The 17,393-nt window shown below is 59.2% G+C and overlaps 2 protein-coding genes across 2 annotated transcripts; both read left to right on the plus strand.

Annotated features, from left to right (window-relative positions):
• The first annotated feature begins 1,115 nt into the window (after positions 1–1,115).
• On the plus strand, positions 1,116–13,013 carry LOC141751777 (adenylate cyclase type 10-like). Its single transcript, XM_074609142.1, has 16 exons — positions 1,116–1,834; positions 2,870–2,963; positions 3,270–3,358; positions 3,928–4,119; positions 4,233–4,354; positions 4,946–5,022; positions 5,113–5,302; positions 6,136–6,188; positions 7,658–7,811; positions 8,518–8,710; positions 9,247–9,333; positions 9,770–10,053; positions 10,666–10,802; positions 11,483–11,608; positions 12,536–12,612; positions 12,897–13,013. The coding sequence occupies exons 1-16, from the start codon at positions 1,787–1,789 to the stop codon at positions 13,011–13,013; spliced, it is 2,040 nt and encodes a 679-aa protein (XP_074465243.1). The 5' UTR covers positions 1,116–1,786.
• A 1,572-nt stretch (positions 13,014–14,585) lies between these two features.
• Positions 14,586–17,285, plus strand: LOC141751683 (adenylate cyclase type 10-like). The gene is made up of 4 exons (XM_074608843.1): positions 14,586–15,262; positions 15,421–15,596; positions 16,219–16,441; positions 16,555–17,285. Exons 1-4 carry the CDS (start codon positions 15,083–15,085, stop codon positions 16,570–16,572), a joined length of 597 nt encoding a protein of 198 aa, XP_074464944.1. The 5' UTR covers positions 14,586–15,082; the 3' UTR covers positions 16,573–17,285.
• Positions 17,286–17,393: the final 108 nt, after the last annotated feature.

Here is a 17,393-nt window from a genome sequence, read left to right on the forward strand (position 1 = left end):
CAAAGCAGGAGGCGTGTGGGAACATTCTCCTTGGGCTTCTCAAGGCTTGTATTTTTCAAAATAAACCTCAAAGGAACGTTTTTATCTAGCCCTTAACGATTCCAAAGGGAAACCGGCTGCCTTCCGGAAACGAAGACGGGCCTCCCAGTAAGGCTGGAGTCAGCGGCAGCCCTGCCAGCTGGGAGGACTGGGAGTTTTTCAGCAGAAAACCTGGGGGCTGTTTCCTTTTCAACAAAGAAAAAGAAGCGGGATGTTGCAGCGCTGAGTGATTTTTTAAATTCCATAGAAAGGGATGAGTTTTGAGCAGTTTGGCTCTGGAGGCGGGGTGGGAAAGCGAGTGCCGAGAGAATGTGGCCCATGTTCTCCGGCGCCAGGACGGCTCGCCGATGCTCCAGGCCGCTCTGGCCGGTGGCAAAGGCCTGCTGGGGCGAGACGGCGGTGGCCGGGAAGGCCAGGTACTGCCGGCTCTGCCACCCCCACCATTCCCCCTCCGCCCACCTCGTCCCTCCCTGTCTCTCCGTCCCCCGGCCCACACGGCGGAGGAGCAGGCGAGGGGGGAAGTGCGGGTTATGCTGAGTTCCCCCCAAAAGAGGTGGGTCACGGCCCCAAAATGTCTGGAAGTTGGGCGGGGGTCGCAGTGTTTAAAAAACGTTCAAACCTGTAACTCTGGGTGTGAGGCACTGAAATAGAGAACAAGCTCTTCTTTTGATAGCTATTGAAAAATAATATTAATTTCTGTATCTAGAAGGAGACGAAAATAAAAAGCTCTCTCTCTAAGGATGAAATTATTTCATGGTATGAAATTATTTCGTGGTATGAACTAATGCTGTGGGCCAGCCTGCGTCAAGTGCCTCAAGTCCTCATCTCTACACCTGGGAAGGCTTAAAACCACCGAGACCGCTAATCCCACATAGGCTAGCTGGCTATGAAGTACATATTTTCCCAAATTCAGACAAGAGAGTTCTAGAAGTGCAGTTTTCCCCAGCATTACAAGAGAAGTTAGTGCTGTGTCGCTCACAGCAGGACACCGGGTAATGGCGGTGACAGACGGAAGATGTCACTGCGAGCCGATTGTGATGCGTGAGGTGAGTTGCCGGGCAAGCAATGACCTGCAGAGGAGGCCACCGCCTGGTGACTGTGACCACCCCGGGAAGGCGGAGGGCTAGTCGCCCCGCACAGAGGCCCCGGGCTCAGTGTGCAGCTTGCACTGTGCAGTGAGGTCCTCGTCCTCCTCCCGGCTGGGCACGGCCGTCTTCTCCTGAGGTACCCCGTGTGCCACAGGGCGCTGACGATGGCTTCTGCCTGGGAGAGGAATCGTCACTACGGGGACCTGCAGAAAGCAGTCGCTTTCCTCCCCTCGCTCCTTGCTGATAGCTCCCTCAGGAGCAACGACACCGCTCAGAGTGTCCACGGAGTGCTGCTCTTTGCGGATATCTCAGGTGGGGGGAGCAGGGAGGAGCAGCCACGGACATGAGCCATGTGGGGACACAGCAGGCCCTTTGGAGCCCCTCAGACAGAGTGGTCATCTTGTCACTGCTGAGGTCTTCTGCTGGGATGCCCACAGAGAGCAGGATGGGTGACCTTGGGCGGTCCATCACGGCTGCCACCAGTGCGGAGCTGGCACGGGAAGGTGTCCCCTACAGGCTCTCGGGCCGGGCATCGCGGAAACTGCTGCCAGGTCTTTTGGCCCACATGGGCATTTCCTGATTTCTGGATGTCCCTGTTCCAGGTTTCACTGCGTTGACCGAGAAATTCGTGCAGAGGAGCGGCGTGGACAGAGGCACTGATGAGCTGGCGCAAACGCTCAATGAGTACCTGTGCGACATTTTGGAGGGTAGGAGCCGTGCTGTGCGACATTTTGGAGGGTAGGAGCCGTGCTGCAGGACTGTGTGGCATCGGGCCGTGATGGTGGAGGGTGGAGGCAGCCTGGTCCTGCCTCCTTGGAAGGGCTGGGGCTTTCTGTGAGGAACAGCGAGCGCAGCCAGGGTCTGCTGGCGGGTCAGCACCAGCGCGGGTCCTTTCTGCTCCCCGCTGCGGCCGAGGAGGCACCCACTTTCTCAGCAGCCACCTCGGTGCCTCTGGCGTGAACAGCCGTCTCAGTGCTGCGTCAGGGCCCAGAGCAGGCTGAGGGCATCCAGCAAGTGCTCCAGGGTCTGGAGCGTCTGTGCTATGAGGAAAGTCTGAGCGAGCTGGGCCTGGTTTGCCTGGAGAAGAGAAGGCTTGCGGGGGGGACCTTAGAAACGTGCCTACAACCTGAAGAGAGGGTGCAAAGAGGACAGAGCCAGGTTCTCCCCAGTGGTGCCCAGAGTGGAACAGGAGGTTCCCTCTGTGCATCAGGAAACACTTTTCGACTGTGAGGGTGACTGAGCACTGGCAGAGGTTGCCCAGGGAGCTTGTGAAGTCTCCCTCCTTAGAGCTATTCGGAAACCATCAGCCACCGTCCTGGTCAGCTGGCTCTGTGCAGCCGGGCTTGAGCAGCGGGGCTGGACCAGATGGACCCCAGAGGTACCTTCCAGCCTTCACCTTTCTGAGGTCTGGTGGCATCTGGAGGCCCTGCCTCCCTGCCTGCTGTGCGGGTACAAGGGCTGTGACCACCGTGAGCCTGGGAGAGAGGCCGGAGCGGTGCTTTCCTGAGCTGTGCCCCACAGTGCACCCTTGCCCCGCTGCTCCCCCCAGGCAGAGGGCCTTGCTCGGTGGCTTCTGGAAGAAGGTGTCCACATGACTCTGCCTTCTGAGGAAGCACTGCTGTCCCATCCAGCCAGGTGGGCTACTTCTCCCCTTCTCTGGGCAGTGACGGTGGAGGGCAGGCTCTGTCCCCTGGGAGTCCTGGGGAGGCCAGTGGCAGTGCTTTCATTCTGTGTGTCTTCAGGTGACGGGCATGGATCCGATGCCTTGGTCCGAATGCCAAGACGCCTTACGCAAGCTCGTACAAGACCCAGTGAGACACCGCTCAAAAAGGGAAGGTGAGTGCCCACTTCCCCTTGCTCTGTGATTGTCCCGAAAGGTGGGGCTTTGCTGCTTCAGGGGCCAGAGAGGAACCACCTCCTCCCTCTTCCCTCTGTCCATTAGCACTCAGGCTGTTGGGCCTCCCAGGGCGGTGGCTGCTGCCGCCTCCTCCTTCCAGGGGAGAGCTCTGCCCTCAGCATCTGGAGGTGGCAACATGAGCAAGCGCAGAAGACTCTTTCTCCCCCACTTCCAGGGCCAGGCCCTGCTTTGCAACGGCTCGTAGTCCCGTCCACCCAGCGACCACCTGCCTTTTCTCTCCTCAGGTGCCATGAGGCCTACTCTTCTCTTGCCCAGTGACCTGAACGCCAAGGATGTGCTTAGGAAGTACATACCAGTCGCTGCTCTCGGGAAGGTACGGCAAGGCCACCGCTGCTGGGGGCTGCATTTTCGGAGGGCAGAAGAAGTGGTGCCTTGCAGAGATGGAGCTCTTACGGGAACAGACCAATCAAAGAAAATGTGCCCTGCGATGACAACGCAGGGAAACTGAGCCCAGGGGCACCGGTGCTGCACCATTGTCTGCGTTGTCCTCAGAGAGACATGGGTGGCAGGAGGAGGACTCCTGTCCCTCTGTCTTTTCCGTGGCTATGGTTCTGGGTGTGCCGCGGACACGACGGTGGGATAAAGGGGAGATTCCCCTGAAGTCCCTGGAGCATCCCTGAGGGTCTCCCCTCATGTCCGTACCGGTCCCCAGATGGCGTGTTAGCGGAGCAGCCTTCTCTCCTTTGTCATTTGTGTTATGACTCGGCGTCTGCCTGCCGCAGGCTGGGCGGCCTGCCCGCCCTTTTGCACCGAGAGGAGGATTTATCCCTTCCTCTGCTATTACCCGCTATCGCCAGCACGCCTGCTCTCCCTCGGTACTGGTGTGGGCAGTAAGAGCCCGGGAGAGCAGGCTGGTGAAGCCGTCGTGCTCTTGTCTTCCAGCTCGATGCAGGACTGCCCATGGATCTCCTCTCTGAGCTACGGCCAGTCACCTGCATCTTTGTCCAGCTGCAGCTTGCTGCAGGTACCAGCTCGGTGCATCTCAGCACCGTCCTCAAGGAGGCCAGCAGGGTGATGCTAGAAATCCTCTCTCCTCACAAGGGCCACATCAACAAAGTCCTCCTGTGTGATAAAGTGAGTGGGGGGGAACGGTGGCCTCCCCCAGCGCCAGAGGGTGGGCAGTGAGCGCGAGGGAGAGACTCCCTCTTAGGCGCTGTAGCAACATGTTCCACATCTGTCCTGGGCAGGGCTGCACGTTCCTCTGCGTGCTGGGACTCCCTGGAAACAAGCTGCCCTGCGAGAGCCTTCACGCCCTGCAGAGTGCTCTGGAGATCTTCAACTCGTGCTCCACCATGCTCGAGGAAAGAGAGTGAGTGTGTGGCGGGGGTCGGCGGGGTGCATGCTGCCTGGGACGGCGCAAGGGGGCTTCACAGAAAGAGATGTGCCTTCTAGCTTGCTCTCCCTTGTCCCTGGCAGGAAGGAGGCAGTGCCCTGAGAGGTGCAGGCAACCCCTGGGCTCAGCCCACGGCAGCCAGACGGAGTCCCTCCAAGCACACTCTGCTGGCCACCGCGCTGGAAAGAGCCCTCGTGAGGGCCAGAGGCCGCTGCGGCCAGAGGCAGGCCCTTCTGGGCCACTGCCCCATGAACGGGGATGGGGCCCAGCCACCTGATCCCAAGTGGCTGTCATCGCCAGGCGGTGACATGGCGGGCGCCTTCTTCCCTCTCTCTTTGCTCACAAGAGGGCTGTGGCCCTGCACGTGCTCTGCCCCTGCCCCTTGTCCCTTGCAACCTGCAGATGTTGCACCCCTGAGCTCTCCACGTCCCCGAGACCCACGCTGGCAGGGCAGCACAGCCGGTGGCCCAGGCTGGCACCGAGGGGAGGTGTGGGAAGGGATGAAGCCAGGCGGGCAGGACTGTGCCTGGGGCGCTGCTCAAGCCCTGCTGATTCTCTGTGTGCCAGGACAATGTCTGTGGCAGTTACCAGAGGGACGATGTTCTGCGGAGTCACTGGCCACCCGCTGAGACACGAATACACAGGTATTGGCCTGGAAGGGTGCCGCGGGGCTGGCGGCACGGGCCACACCGACGCATGCTCTCTCTCTCTAACGCGTGCTCTCTCTCTGGCAGTCCTTGGCCAGAAGGTGAACTTGGCTGCCCGGATGATGGTGCACTACCCTGGGCTGGTGTCCTGTGATGCAGTGACCTACGCCGCCTCCCGGCTGCCCGCTTCCTACTTCAAGGAGCTGCCGGAGAGAGAGATGAAAGGCCTCAGGCAGCCTGGCCCTGTCTATCAATACGTGGGGGTCACCGAGGAGAGGTGAGTGTCCTCTGAGACGGTCGGAAGCCCTGGCGTGGCAGGCTTTTTGCCCCTCTCCCCTGCTGTCTCCAGCTGCTGAGAGAGCGGGAGTGAAACCAGAGGGATGGGGAAGGTTTGTCTGTCTTGGTAGACACAACCTGGCCTTGTGGGCTGGGTCTAAAGGGCTTTGGGCTGTGCTTTCCCTGCTGTGCTTGCTCCACCACGTGCCCTGGGAATGCTGACCCAAGGAGTTTTCTGTCCCAGCTGCTCCGAGCAGGAAGCTTTGGGCCAGTCTGGTCCCCATGGGGAAACGTGGACCATCGGGACACTCTTCCTCAGGTCTTCCTGCAGAAATCTCAGCTCTTCTGGGCCAGGATTTCACCTTCCCTTTAGAGGACGGTTTGAAGGTTACCACTGCCGTCTCTTTGAAACTGCGGGAAGACTTGAGCCAAAGGTGCCAGGTGCTTGGCATCCCAAGCCCTTCAGGGACACAAGTCCCCCTTTCAAAGACGCTTGGTGTTCTTGGCCAAAGTGGTAAAGCTGTCTCCCAGCCAACAGCACGCCCTGGCTTCTTTCACGTGTCTTCTCCTGTTTCTCTGTGTTTGGCCTCTGGGGATGGACTCTTGATATGTTCTCCTGTCCCACCGTGGCCGCTGGGCTTCTTTACGCTTGAAGCTGTCGTAGCGTGTCAGCTTGAACTTTGGCTGGGAAAGCGTGCAGGGGATAACAGCCTGCTCCAGAGAAAAGCCGGTACCCGAGGAGCACCTCCTTCCCTACCACGCCAGGCTGCTTCTCTAGGTCCCCTGGCTTCTCACCGTCTCATTGACTTGTGTTGTCTTTTCCCCTGCTTCTAGCATCTTTGGCGTGGGTCTTACCAAGAAGAGGTCGGAGTACGTCCCCTTGCTGGGTAGGTGGAGAACGCCTTGCTCTTCTGAAGCCCAGGTTCTTCCCCTTGGTAACTTTTAGTGCCTTGCTGGGAAGGGAGAGGCTTTTACCAGGGATGGTGTTGCCTGCAGCAGCCCTAAGAAAGCGCCACCTGTCTTGGTCTCTGCTTGCTTGATATCTTTGGGTGGAAAACGAGGTGGGGCGCCTGCTGCTCCCTGCTGTCTTCCAGACCTGGTAGGAAGGTTGCTTTCAACTGTGGAGCTCCTCACAGCCTGGGGGCTAAACTGATCCCTGTCTTTGGGGTCAGGAAAGAGATTTCCTTCTGCCAAATCGATGGAGAGTTTTGACGGTGGGTTCTCCTCCTTGTACTCCTCAGAGCTGCTTTCTTGGCAGCATCTGGGCGAAGACACGGCAATGTCAGGAGGCAGGGGATGCCTGTATTCACTCGGGGTCTTGCCGAATGTTTTGGGCCCTGTTGTGGGTTAACCCCGCTTGGCAGCTCAGCCCCACAGAGCCACTCGCTCCCCACAGTGGGATGGGGAAGAGAATCGGAAGGGTTAAAGGGAGAGCACTGGTGCGCTGAGATACAGACAGCTTAATAGGGAAAGCAAAAGCTGCACACACGCCCAAAGCAAAATCAGGCATTCATTCACTGCTTCCCATGGGCGGGCAGGCGTCTTGCCATTTCGAGGAAAGCAAGGTTTCATCACGTGTGACGGTGACTTGGGAAGACAAATGCCATCACTCCGAACGTCCCCCCTTCCTCCTTTCCGCCGGATTTTCTTGCTGAGCACGGCGTTGTATGGTCTGGAATAGGCCTTTGGGCAGTTGGGGTCAGCTGTGGTGGCTGTGGCGGCTGTGCCGCCTCCCAGCTTCTTGTGCACCCCCAGACTGTTCGCCAGCAGGGCAGCGCGAGCAATGGAAAAGGCCTCGACGCTGCGCAGGCGCTCTTCAGCCATAACTAAAACCTGGTTGTGTTATCAACAGCGATGTTTGGTCACAAATACAAAACATAGACCTGTACAGGCTATTGCTGAATAAAATTAACTGTAGCCCGGACCAAACCAGAACGGGACTGACGACGCTGCCTTAGCTACTGGGAGGTGCTGTGCAGCTCACGGCACAGCGAGGAGATGCTTTGAGTCTGTTTGGGACGCAGCTGCCTGAACCGGCTGCAGTCATCCCTTACAGTCTCGTGCTGGATCGCTGCGGGGAGTCGCATGGGGCCGGCAGAATCTCCGTGCCTGTGGGATAGGGGAGAGGGCGAGGGGGCTGCGCTGCGGGGCAGGCAAGCAGGTGGCCCCGTGACTGCTCTGAGGAAGGCAGAGGTGCCCAAGCGTGGACGAGCAGGTGGGAAGGAGGCCTGGGTGCCGGCAGGCTGGCCGATGTGGTAGCGGGGAGGGAAGCTGCGGTGGAGGGTGCCCGCAAAAGGGACGGCTCTTTGCTTTTCAGCACGCCCCCAGCAGCTCGTTCTCTGGTTTGTCTTCGCAGGTCGGAAGCAGGAGACTGACCTCTTTGTCAGCTGCTTGAACGCCTATAGGGATTCAGGCCAAAGGAACATCCTGGCGGTTGAGGGCACGATGGGCTGTGGAAAGAGCCACTTACTTGCTGAACTGGCCTCTCTAGGCCAGGATGCTGGCCACAGGTACAGGTTTTCCACCTGTAGCTTTGGGACGCTGCCCCTGCCCATCCCCTGACAGCCGTGGAACGCTCCAGCCCCTCTGCCAGGGTACCTGGCCCTTGGACTGCAGCCTCCCGACAGAGCCTCCTGGAGACACTGCCTGGGAGCACCTGCGTGCTCCGCTCCCGCCTCTGCCTCTTTGGGGAGTTGGAGGTGGCTTCTGGAGCCACGGCCTTTCCTCCTTCACCCCTGGGTCAGGCGCAGATAGAAGGAAAGAGCCCAAGCTCAGTGCTTTTCATCCCACTCCAGACCCCAGAGACAGCAGGGCTGCCTGTCTCAGAAGCCCTGCTCGCCCTCGGCGTGTTTCCCAGGAGGAGCACGGGGGCCTGTGCTCTGGCAGGCAGACCGATAAGGTCTGGAGCCCAAAGGCAAACCCACCACTTGCTCCATTCTTGCCTCTCAGCCCCGTGAGTTCCTCTGCAGGGGGCACGTAGGGAGACCTAGGCCGGCGCTGCAGAGACACAGGCTCTGGACCCGGCTCTCCCGCTGGCTTGGCAGCAACTGCCCCTCTGTGCCCTTTCTCGTACGAGGAGGGAAAAGCTTGGCCTTCTGTGGGAAGCGCTTGGAGATGGGGGGCTGAAGAGCTCCCCCCAAAGGGCACCTCCGCCCCTCTTGTCTTAGAAGGCTGGGGCTGTGGGGAATCTCAGTGCCTTTTGCTTTTGCACCGCAGGGTGGTTGCCCTGGAACTGCTGGAGATCGACACGAGGCAGCCCTTCTCTGCCATCCGCATGCTGATGGCCAGGGCCCTGGGCCTCCAGGACTGTGAATCGCGCGGCGACAGGCAGCGCGTGCTGAAGACAAAGCTGCAAGGGACAATCGAAGAGAGCAGCTACTGCCTCCTCAATGACATTTTCGGTGTCAAGGTGAGAGCCAGAGGCCCCTGTGGATGTTGAGAAGGCCTTCTCCTGAGCTTGTCTGGGTCTGACCTTGAGTGGGCACGCTGCTGGGAGTGCCTTAGCTCCGGGGTGGGCATTGCGGGGGTCACAGTGTGCATTTGCCATGCCTGGGCCCGGGGGGCTCCCTGTCTGTGGGGCTGGTGTCCTGCGCCGCATCCGCAGTGCCCGGTGCCTTGTTCGGCACCCTGGAAGTGGCACCGGAGAGAGGCTGTTCCTGACCTCGTGCCGAGGTCACCGCTGTGCGAGGGGTCTGCCCCAGCCAGCCCACGATTCCCACAGCCAGAGAACCGGCTCAGCCCAAGCCCCAGCTCTGCAGAGACCCTCAGCAGAGGGCCTTTGCTTTAGGCTCTGGGTGGAGTCCCCGCTGCGGCTCCCTGCCCCTGTGCTGGGCAGAGGTGAGGTGCTGAGGCTGTCAGAGACGGTGGGCTCTGCGGTCTTGTGTGCTGGGTAGGTGTGCCGAGCCCCGGAGCCGTGTTTCTCCCTGACTCTGCTTTTCTGGCCAGTTCCCCATTTCGGACAATGTTCGCGAGATGGATGAAACTCAAAGAAGACTGGAATTGCACTCGACTCGGGTGAAAGTGCTGGAGAAGGTGAGCATTTCTCCTTCCTTCCCCCTGGGTCAGAGAAGGAAAAACCCTGCCGTCTGCGGGCTCTGTACCACTGAGGTGTGAGCAGGCGGGATGACTGCGCACCTGGGTCATGGCCCATCAGAGCCCGAGAAAGCCCTCGCCCCCCCACTTCCCCCCGCAGCCCCACAAACACACCCGAGGACTTTCCTCCCGTAAAGTGTGCCCTGGAGGAGGAGCAATGTCTTCTGGGTTCCCTTGCCCGAGCTCCCTCCTTCTGCAGGGCAAGTGATGTTAGGTATGACCCTCCAGTCTCAAAGAGTCAGTAAGCTTCCGAGCGGGAAAGTGGCTGGGGAGAGACTTCAGAGCATCCTCTCAAGAGACGGAGGCTAAATCTCGTCCCCTGCAAGACAGCTGAGAATCCACTGGATTCCCCTCAGAGCAACCTGCTTTTTTTCAGACCCTTACAGGAGATTTTGGCATATTTGTCATCGACAATGCCCATTTCATCGACCCTGACTCCTGGTTCATCATGTCACCCGTGCTCCAGAAGGTCTCCCTCTTCATGGTCATGAGCTTAGCCCCAGGCTACGAGATAACCGAGAGCTTTCGCAAAGCCGCAGCAGACAACGCCACGTCCCAGAAAATCACTTATCTTCATCTGGACAAGCTGAAAGCTTCAGTTGTGATGCAGAAAGTCTGCAAGGACCTCGGAGTGGTCAGCATCCCCAGGGATCTGGTGAGGTAAGTTGGAGGCAGGGGAGCTCTTCCTGAGGGCCTGAACCTCTGCTGACCGTGGTAGGGAATCAGGCCCCCAGGCAAGGGAGCGCAGGGCCGCTAGAAGCATCCCGGACTCTAGCGAGTGCCAGGCGTGGGCGGCTTGTTATGCCTCACCCTGGTGGGTGTGCGCTGAGAGCGGGCAACTCCCGAGACACCCAGCCTGGGAGGTGTCAGCCTTGGCTGCCGCACAGGGAGGAAGGGAGGAAGAGTCCTGAGCCCAGCTGTGTCTGGGTGTGAACAGAAAAGGCCTTGGTCTGGGTGGCTGGGCTGTGGGGGAGATTCCCCGGGGCAGAGGTCCATCCTCTCCAGGCTCCTGAGGAGAAGAAAGGCAGGGCTCGCTGCTCTGCGCTTTGGGCATTGTCCGCAATTCTTTTCCCGTGGACTTCGGCAAAGGCTGGAGGGTTCAGGGGGCACAAAATCCCAAGGCAGTGGGAGGACGATCCCTTTCCAAAGTGAGGTGTAGCTGTGATGAAGATGCTGGCTACCCTGGTATGCCTGAGTGACTGGCCGCCCAGCTGAACTGTGTTTCACCTTACTTTCCTTGTGCCGGTCCCCGACGGGTCTGCTCCTGTGCAGGTTCCTGATCCGAACCAGCTCAGGGATCCCATATTACTGCGAGGAGCTGCTGCGCTGCCTTCGTGCCAACGACATGCTCCAGTTCTGCACCCGGAGGCAGTCTGGAAAAGCAAAGGACAACTGGGAGAGCCTGATCAGTAAGCACCTTGGCTGCGACTAGCGAGTTGCTGTGGCGTGTTCTCCACAGCAGAGTCTTGCCCCGTTGTTCCCCCATGGCTCTGGGCAGAGTCGGATCTTGGTCTGGCGGAGGTGTGGGCTCCTGTGCGCCTTGCTGTTGGGACAGGCAAAGCAGGGGCAGTGAGTTCTGGTGGCTCGGAGGGACCTACATTCTTGGGGCGGGGGTTGTGGGGCTAAAACACAGGGGAAATCCTTCCGAAGCACATGTGCTTGTGGTGTTTCTTAGGCATTCCAATGGGCATGCAGTTTAGCTTGGCCAAAGGCTAGCTCACTTGAGAACAAACCCCAGCTTGAGGTGAGGGACGAGCCCAGGAAACTTGAATGCCAAACCATAAATCCCCACAAGAGTGCCGGTAACGGAAGAAAACGGTGGTAATGCCATCCGAGAGAGCAATGCCAGCCAGAGTGCCGCGGCCTTGGGAAGAGCCAGGACTGAGGCCACGTCTTGCATTAGCACCAGCAGTTTCCCTGGCTGGGAACTGGTGGGAACTGTTTTGCTCTGCTTCATGACCACCACATTCAGGGCAGGCACTGGACCATGTCAGGGGCGACTTGTCCCATCCCAAGTGAATCGTGAAGCGCTCGCGAGCTGCGAGTCGCTTTGCGAACTGCCTTATCGGTGCTCTCTTGCTCCGCCCAGCATCTGCAGCCGAGGCTTCATCCCTCGCGGCAACCTGGAGCTCCGAGGCGCGGAATGACGGGAGGGTCTGCCTCCTCAGGCCAGGCGTGACCCTGGAGAACACCGCGCTGCCCATCCCCTTGAAAGGTAAGGAGCCGAGCGCCGCTCTGCCGGCTGTCGGCTGTGCTGGGGCTCCTTCCCGGGGCAGGGGCTGGAGGGAGGCCGGGCATCCGTGTGCTGCAGAGTCACCCTCTCAGCGTGGGGGCTCTGCTGGGAAGGCGGCTCCGGTCCCAGCAGAAACAGGCCTGGGGCTGCAGGCAGCCGCTTTCCCCTCCTGTGAGCCTGCTGGCTGCTCTCCGTCAGCAGGTAGGAGAGAAAAGGTTATCCGTGCAACACTGAAATGGCTCCCTTTTCTCACCAAAACAAATACTTTGCTGGGAAAAGGCTTTGACTTGCCTCTGTCCCAACTTTGACGCAGCATCTGTATTGCTGTTCTCTTTTTAAGTTCCCCAGCTAATGCTGGTCTCAAGGCACTTAATCCAAACCAAATCCTTCTCTTTTTTCTTCTTTTTTTTCGTTTTGTTTTGGTTTTTTGTTTTCTGCGGATCGGCATGGAAATCCTCCTGTAGCCAGGGGAGCTGGATGGGGGAGCTTTCAATGAGTGTCCCTCCTCTCTGGCCATAGACATTTGTTATGAATTGTGAAGAGACATCATGCTAAAGTATTCCTGCTGTGAAGTGGCTTTGTCCAAAAAGTGGCTGTTGGGCAAAAGCCTACTCCAGATCTGGTAGGGCACATCATGGGATGCGCATACCTGCTGGGTCCTGCCCTCCCTGCCCTCGGTGGGGGAGCATTTGTTTGAGCATCTGGCTTTTCCCCAGGCCTCATGGCCTGCGATTCCATCAGGAGCGGAGCCAGTTTGAAGATGCCTACCCTGGGTTGCGATTGCCCAGTAGGTGCAGCCGCAAGGAGAGGAGGCCAAAGTCTACCCCATCTCATGGGTTGAAACTTTCCAGCCTCTCCAGCCTCAGCATGGGGAAGAGGCAAGAGAGACGTGTTGTTTCTTCTTGACAGAGATTGCGCTGACTCAGCTGGATCGGATGCAGCCGCTGACGCGGATGGTTGTGAAGTTTGCAGCCATCATCAGGCCGGTGTTTACCACCCAGCTCCTGTTGCACATCCTTCCCACTGGCCTCAGGACCCATATGAATTCCTCGTTGGACGAGCTGGTGAGCGACAACATCCTGAGGTGGCTGAAAAACACAGAGGTGCCAGAAGATGTGCAAGATCCTACCGAGGGGCCAGCCACCTCTTCGCAGGTGGAGAGCAGTAAGTGGTAGCGGGCAGGTGGACAAGGGAGCTCCCAGCTGTGTCCCGGCAGGGCTCCCCAGGGCATGGTGCGCTTCCCCTGCTGTGAGGGGTGGCTGGGGCTCAGGCAGGCACGGCTCTTTGCAATGGGTTGTTCAAAGACCTTACGGGTCAGTCTCAAAGCCCGCTAGCTTTGCGCTGGAGGGAGGTTCCCACCAAGTGCCATCCCGAGTGCTGCTCGTAGCGCAGGCACGGGAGGGCGTGTGGAGCCCCTGACATCCTCTCCCAGCCACCTGATCAAAGATGCTCTCCAGGTTGCCCCGGGGCCCTTGACGGGCTTTTATTCAGCTTTGACTCCCCTGTGGCGCAGGAGGAAGCTCAGGAGGCTGGGGACTGCCTTGCCAAGAGCAGGGAGAAATTGCTGGACGGGGCTTGCTTGGGCTGGTGGTGACATGCCCAGCTCCTGCCTGGAGCGCAGCTGAGCGCTGTGTCCGCGGGGCTGGGCTAGCGTCAGCAAGGCAAGCTGGGCCCTTTTGCCCCGTGCTGCAAGGCTCGGTGTGCAGCAGTGCTGGTTGGCTGGCAAGGGTGCACGCCAAGGCATGACTCTCGTGCCCCGGCTGCGACGGCCCTGAGCTGGGGCTGATGCCGAGGCCCTTTGCCTTGCAGGTGTGCAGAGGCCCTCTCCCAGCACGAGGACCGAGGAGCAGCAGCCTGGCGTCTTGGCCTTCTGCGTCCCGCTGCTGCAGAAGGCTGCGTACGAGCTGTGGCCCGGGAGGCAGCGAGTCGCCTTGCGCGGCAAGTGTGCCGCCTTCCTGGAGCAGCACGCGCACAAATGCAGGAGCTGCGGCCAAGGGGAGTTTGTCGCCTTCCACCACTTCGCCGTCACCAGCAGCCAGGACGGAGGCAGCTGTCGGGACCCTGCCGACGGAGGCGACTCATGCAGCTGGGAGGCCTTGGTGCTGGCTGGAGAAGAGCTGAAGCAGGATAGGACCCACGCCACTGGGGGTACGCTGTGCACCGTGCTCCACAGCCCGGGCCCTCCAGGAGCCCAGGGGTGTATGCTGGGGATCGGCTGGGAGGAGGTCTGCCGGGGACGAGCCCAGGAGCTGAGGACAACCACCGCAGACTTTGCTCAGCGTGTCGGCACCCTCGCAAGGGTCCTTGAAGCCCAGTGGGAGAGCGAGAGCAGCTCTTCCCCTGGGGCAGGCGAGGAGGTGTCTAACCCCCTGTTTTCTTTGCAGATGCCGCAGAGCAGCAGGCTTTCACGGAGGCGGAAACCGGGTGAGCAGACAAGGGTTTGATTCTCTGTAAAGGCAGGGGCCTCAGGGGTCTCCAGAGGAGACCAAGGAAGCGCTGGCATTTGCCTGCCGGTTGTGACTCTAGCTTAAGGAAGAGGCTTTCTGTGAGGTGGGAGCTGGGAAGAGATGGCCACGGAGGTGAGACAGTGCTGGAGGAAGCCCGTGGGCTCCTAGTGATGGTCACACTACGCTGGAGCAGGCCTTGCTTTCCAGTTCCTCGAGAGGAGCGCTACAAAATCTGCAGGCGAAAAGCCACCACAAGGGAGCCGGGTGGTTTGCCTGGGGGAGGTGACAGAAAGCCCAGCTTGTCTTCTTCTCCCTGGCTACAAAGCAGCTGTAGGAGTCATGCCTGCCCGTGGGCTCGCGCTCCCTTTTGAACAAAGGGCTTTTGATGGCCTCTCTGTGGGGCAAAAGACCAGTGTAGGTGATGCCTGTGCATTCTTTGCTCTCTTCTTCCCCTGGGAACGGTGCTCTGACTAGTGTGGCGGAGCGGCTTCTGCCAGAGGGCAAACAGACAACTGAGCTGCCCGACGAGACCGACAGGCAGCACAACGGCACACACTGGTGTGAATGCCGAGCCATCGTGGAATCGGTGCTTGTGCCTTTGGCTCGCCACTACGTGGCAATGGGCGATGCCGACCGAGCCTTTTACTACCTTCTGGAGTGTGCTGCTGCCTACCTGCACGTCTCCAACAGCTACATGGTGAGTTGCCTCGCTCGCCAGCGCCCATCGTGCACGGAGTCCTCTCAGTCAGCTGGCTCTGGGCAGGACAACTTCACCGCTGCAATAGGGCATGCCTTGACGGGGCCTTGGAAGGGACATGCTGGGGTCAGAGCCTGACTTCTTCCTCCGGCTTGCCTCTTCTGTGGACGGAGACACAGGCCACCGTGCCCATAGCAGGAGGGGAATTAGCAGGGAGGGGATCTGAAGGAGCACTGGTGCCTGTGCTCTGAGCCGGCGTGACTGTGTTGGGGCGGGCATCAGCAGGGGGAGAAACGGGCCCTCTTAAGACAGATGCCAGAGGCAACAGGGGAGGACGAGGCCGGCCATGGGCTCTGCATCACGCTCGCCTGCTCTCTCTGTGCTTGCGCAAAGGCCCTCATGAAGCTGAACGAAGCGGACGTCCTGAGGAAGATGAAAGCCACTGCGATAGCCTGCTTTGAAGAGGCCACCTTCTTCAGCCTCAAAGGGGAGGTAAAGAGATGGGGAGGTCTGGAGGGATGTCCTGGGGGATGGAGCTGGATGCTTTCCCCGGCTGCAGGGGCTATCCCTGGCATCACAAGCCACCGGCAGACTCCGGCAGTCTCTTGGCCGACTCGAGCAGATCAGGGTGTTTCCCTTTTCCTCTGCAGGTTTGCTGGTGTATGCAACGCCTTCAGCTGGCAGAGAAAATGATGAGGGAGGCTTTGAGCTTGCTCAGAAGGAACTTCCCCGAGACCTTCCTTGGCGCCTTTGTCAAGGCTCAGGTGGAAAAGTTGCCTTGTGTCGCTTACGTGAGAAGAGCAGCCTGCCTTCTGCAGAAGGGCCGGTAAGGAGCAGAACTGAGAACCCAGGGGAGGAAGAGCCATTTCCTACCTGGTCCCAGACCTGCCTGGGCTTGAGGCCACACGTGACCTGACGCACGGCCCTTACAGGACCGAGGGGTTAAGGAGCGATGTGCGGGTGGAATGGGGAACGACAGAGCCCCACACTCCCTCCCCCCTGCACGCTCCTTCCCCCCTGGGTAAAAAGCAGCTCACAGCCGGGGCTGTGCCTGCCGGCACGCGTCGACGGCGGCAGGGCCTTGGTGGTGGCTGGGGACAGAGAGCTGCAAACAGGGAGTAGAGGCTGACGAGGGGCAGGGCTCAGGAGACGGGAAGGAGCAGTGGGTGGGGGTGAGGTGTGAGAGCGAGGAAGCTCAGAGGGCGATAACCCTTTTCTTGCCGGTTCCCAGCTTTGCTTGGGCCCCCGGGCGCTGTAGCGCCAACGCGCCCTCTCGAGCGGTCAGCTTCCCCTGGCGGCACTGCTTTGTTTGCCCCCTTCCTCTCCATCAGCTCCCTTTCCTCCCAGGAGGTGCGACTGGCTTGTCCGCCGCCCTGCTTTCCCCCAGCCCTGTCTGATTTAGCGCTGTACAGCGAGAGCCTCTGGGCCCAGCAGTTTCTCTCGTGCAGCAGGATGAAGAGGCTGGCCTGGCTGCTGCAGCAGAGCTGCTGCCTTTCCTTACTGGAGCGCCTCTTCAGCCTGGAGGGCACTTCCAGCGGACGGAGGTTCTCCCGCCTGGCAGCGCGCATGAAGGCCAACACGGACAGGGCGTTGGACTCCTGTTGGACAGCAGAACTCCCGCCACGCACAGACTTAGGACACAGACAGATGCCAGCACAGACGCAGACACAGGTACAATTGGGCACACAGGCACCGTACAGAGACCTTCACAGACGCCGGCACCAACACAGGCAGGGACACCCGTACTGATACCATCAGAGATACCACCGCCCATTCCGTTGCAGGTGCAGATGCCGTTGTAGAGGCCGTGGCAGACACAGATACCGCTGCAGACGCCCTTGCAGAAACCAGGTAGTCTTTCAGATGCAACTGCAGACGGAGATGCCATGGGAGAGACAGATGCCACACCAGATACCCTTTCGTGCGCCACTGCAGATGTAGACAAAACCGGAGTGCAGAGAGCATTGCAGATGCCCTTGCAGACAGAGGGAGCGTTGCTGATGCAGGTACCATTTCAGAGGAAGGCATCTTTGGGGATGCCGGTGCGGATGCAGATAAAATTGAAGATGGAAACGCAGATGGAGACCACGTTGCAGGTGCTGTCGTTGCAGGTGCTGTTGCAGGTGCAGTTAGCGTGGCAGATGGTTTTCTTAAACAGGGACCATTCAGGACAACTTTACCGACTTCTTCTGTCACCAGAGCTGTATATTTGTTTTCCAAATAAAATGGTTCTTATGAAAACTCTGGAGTTCTGTTCTCCGCCATACAACTCTGCAATGACCAAGTCAAGTGGTATCGCCAGAGCGTTTCAATCTACTAGACTTCAGGAGACATTGATTAGCATTTGTAAAGCAACTTGACAGTGTTCTGGAGGGCTACAAAAGTAGAATTTGTAATGGCATGTTGCAGTTCCTTCTTTGTTGGATGGAGGAGTCAATATTAGTACAATTAGCCACTTCCCATCGCAAGCAGTTTTGAAAGAATCCAGCGTGTTTTGAAAGAATCGGGGAAGGAAGGCACTTCCTTGTGTTTCAAGCCTCTTCTGTCAAGGTACATTGGTACTGAAGTTCAAAAATAAGCACACATATTATGTGAGTTATCTCTGAAATAAGTCCGTTCACTG

The sequence above is a fragment of the Larus michahellis genome, chromosome 15 (assembly GCF_964199755.1).
Source record: "Larus michahellis chromosome 15, bLarMic1.1, whole genome shotgun sequence".
Classification (NCBI taxonomy): Eukaryota; Metazoa; Chordata; class Aves; order Charadriiformes; family Laridae; genus Larus; species Larus michahellis.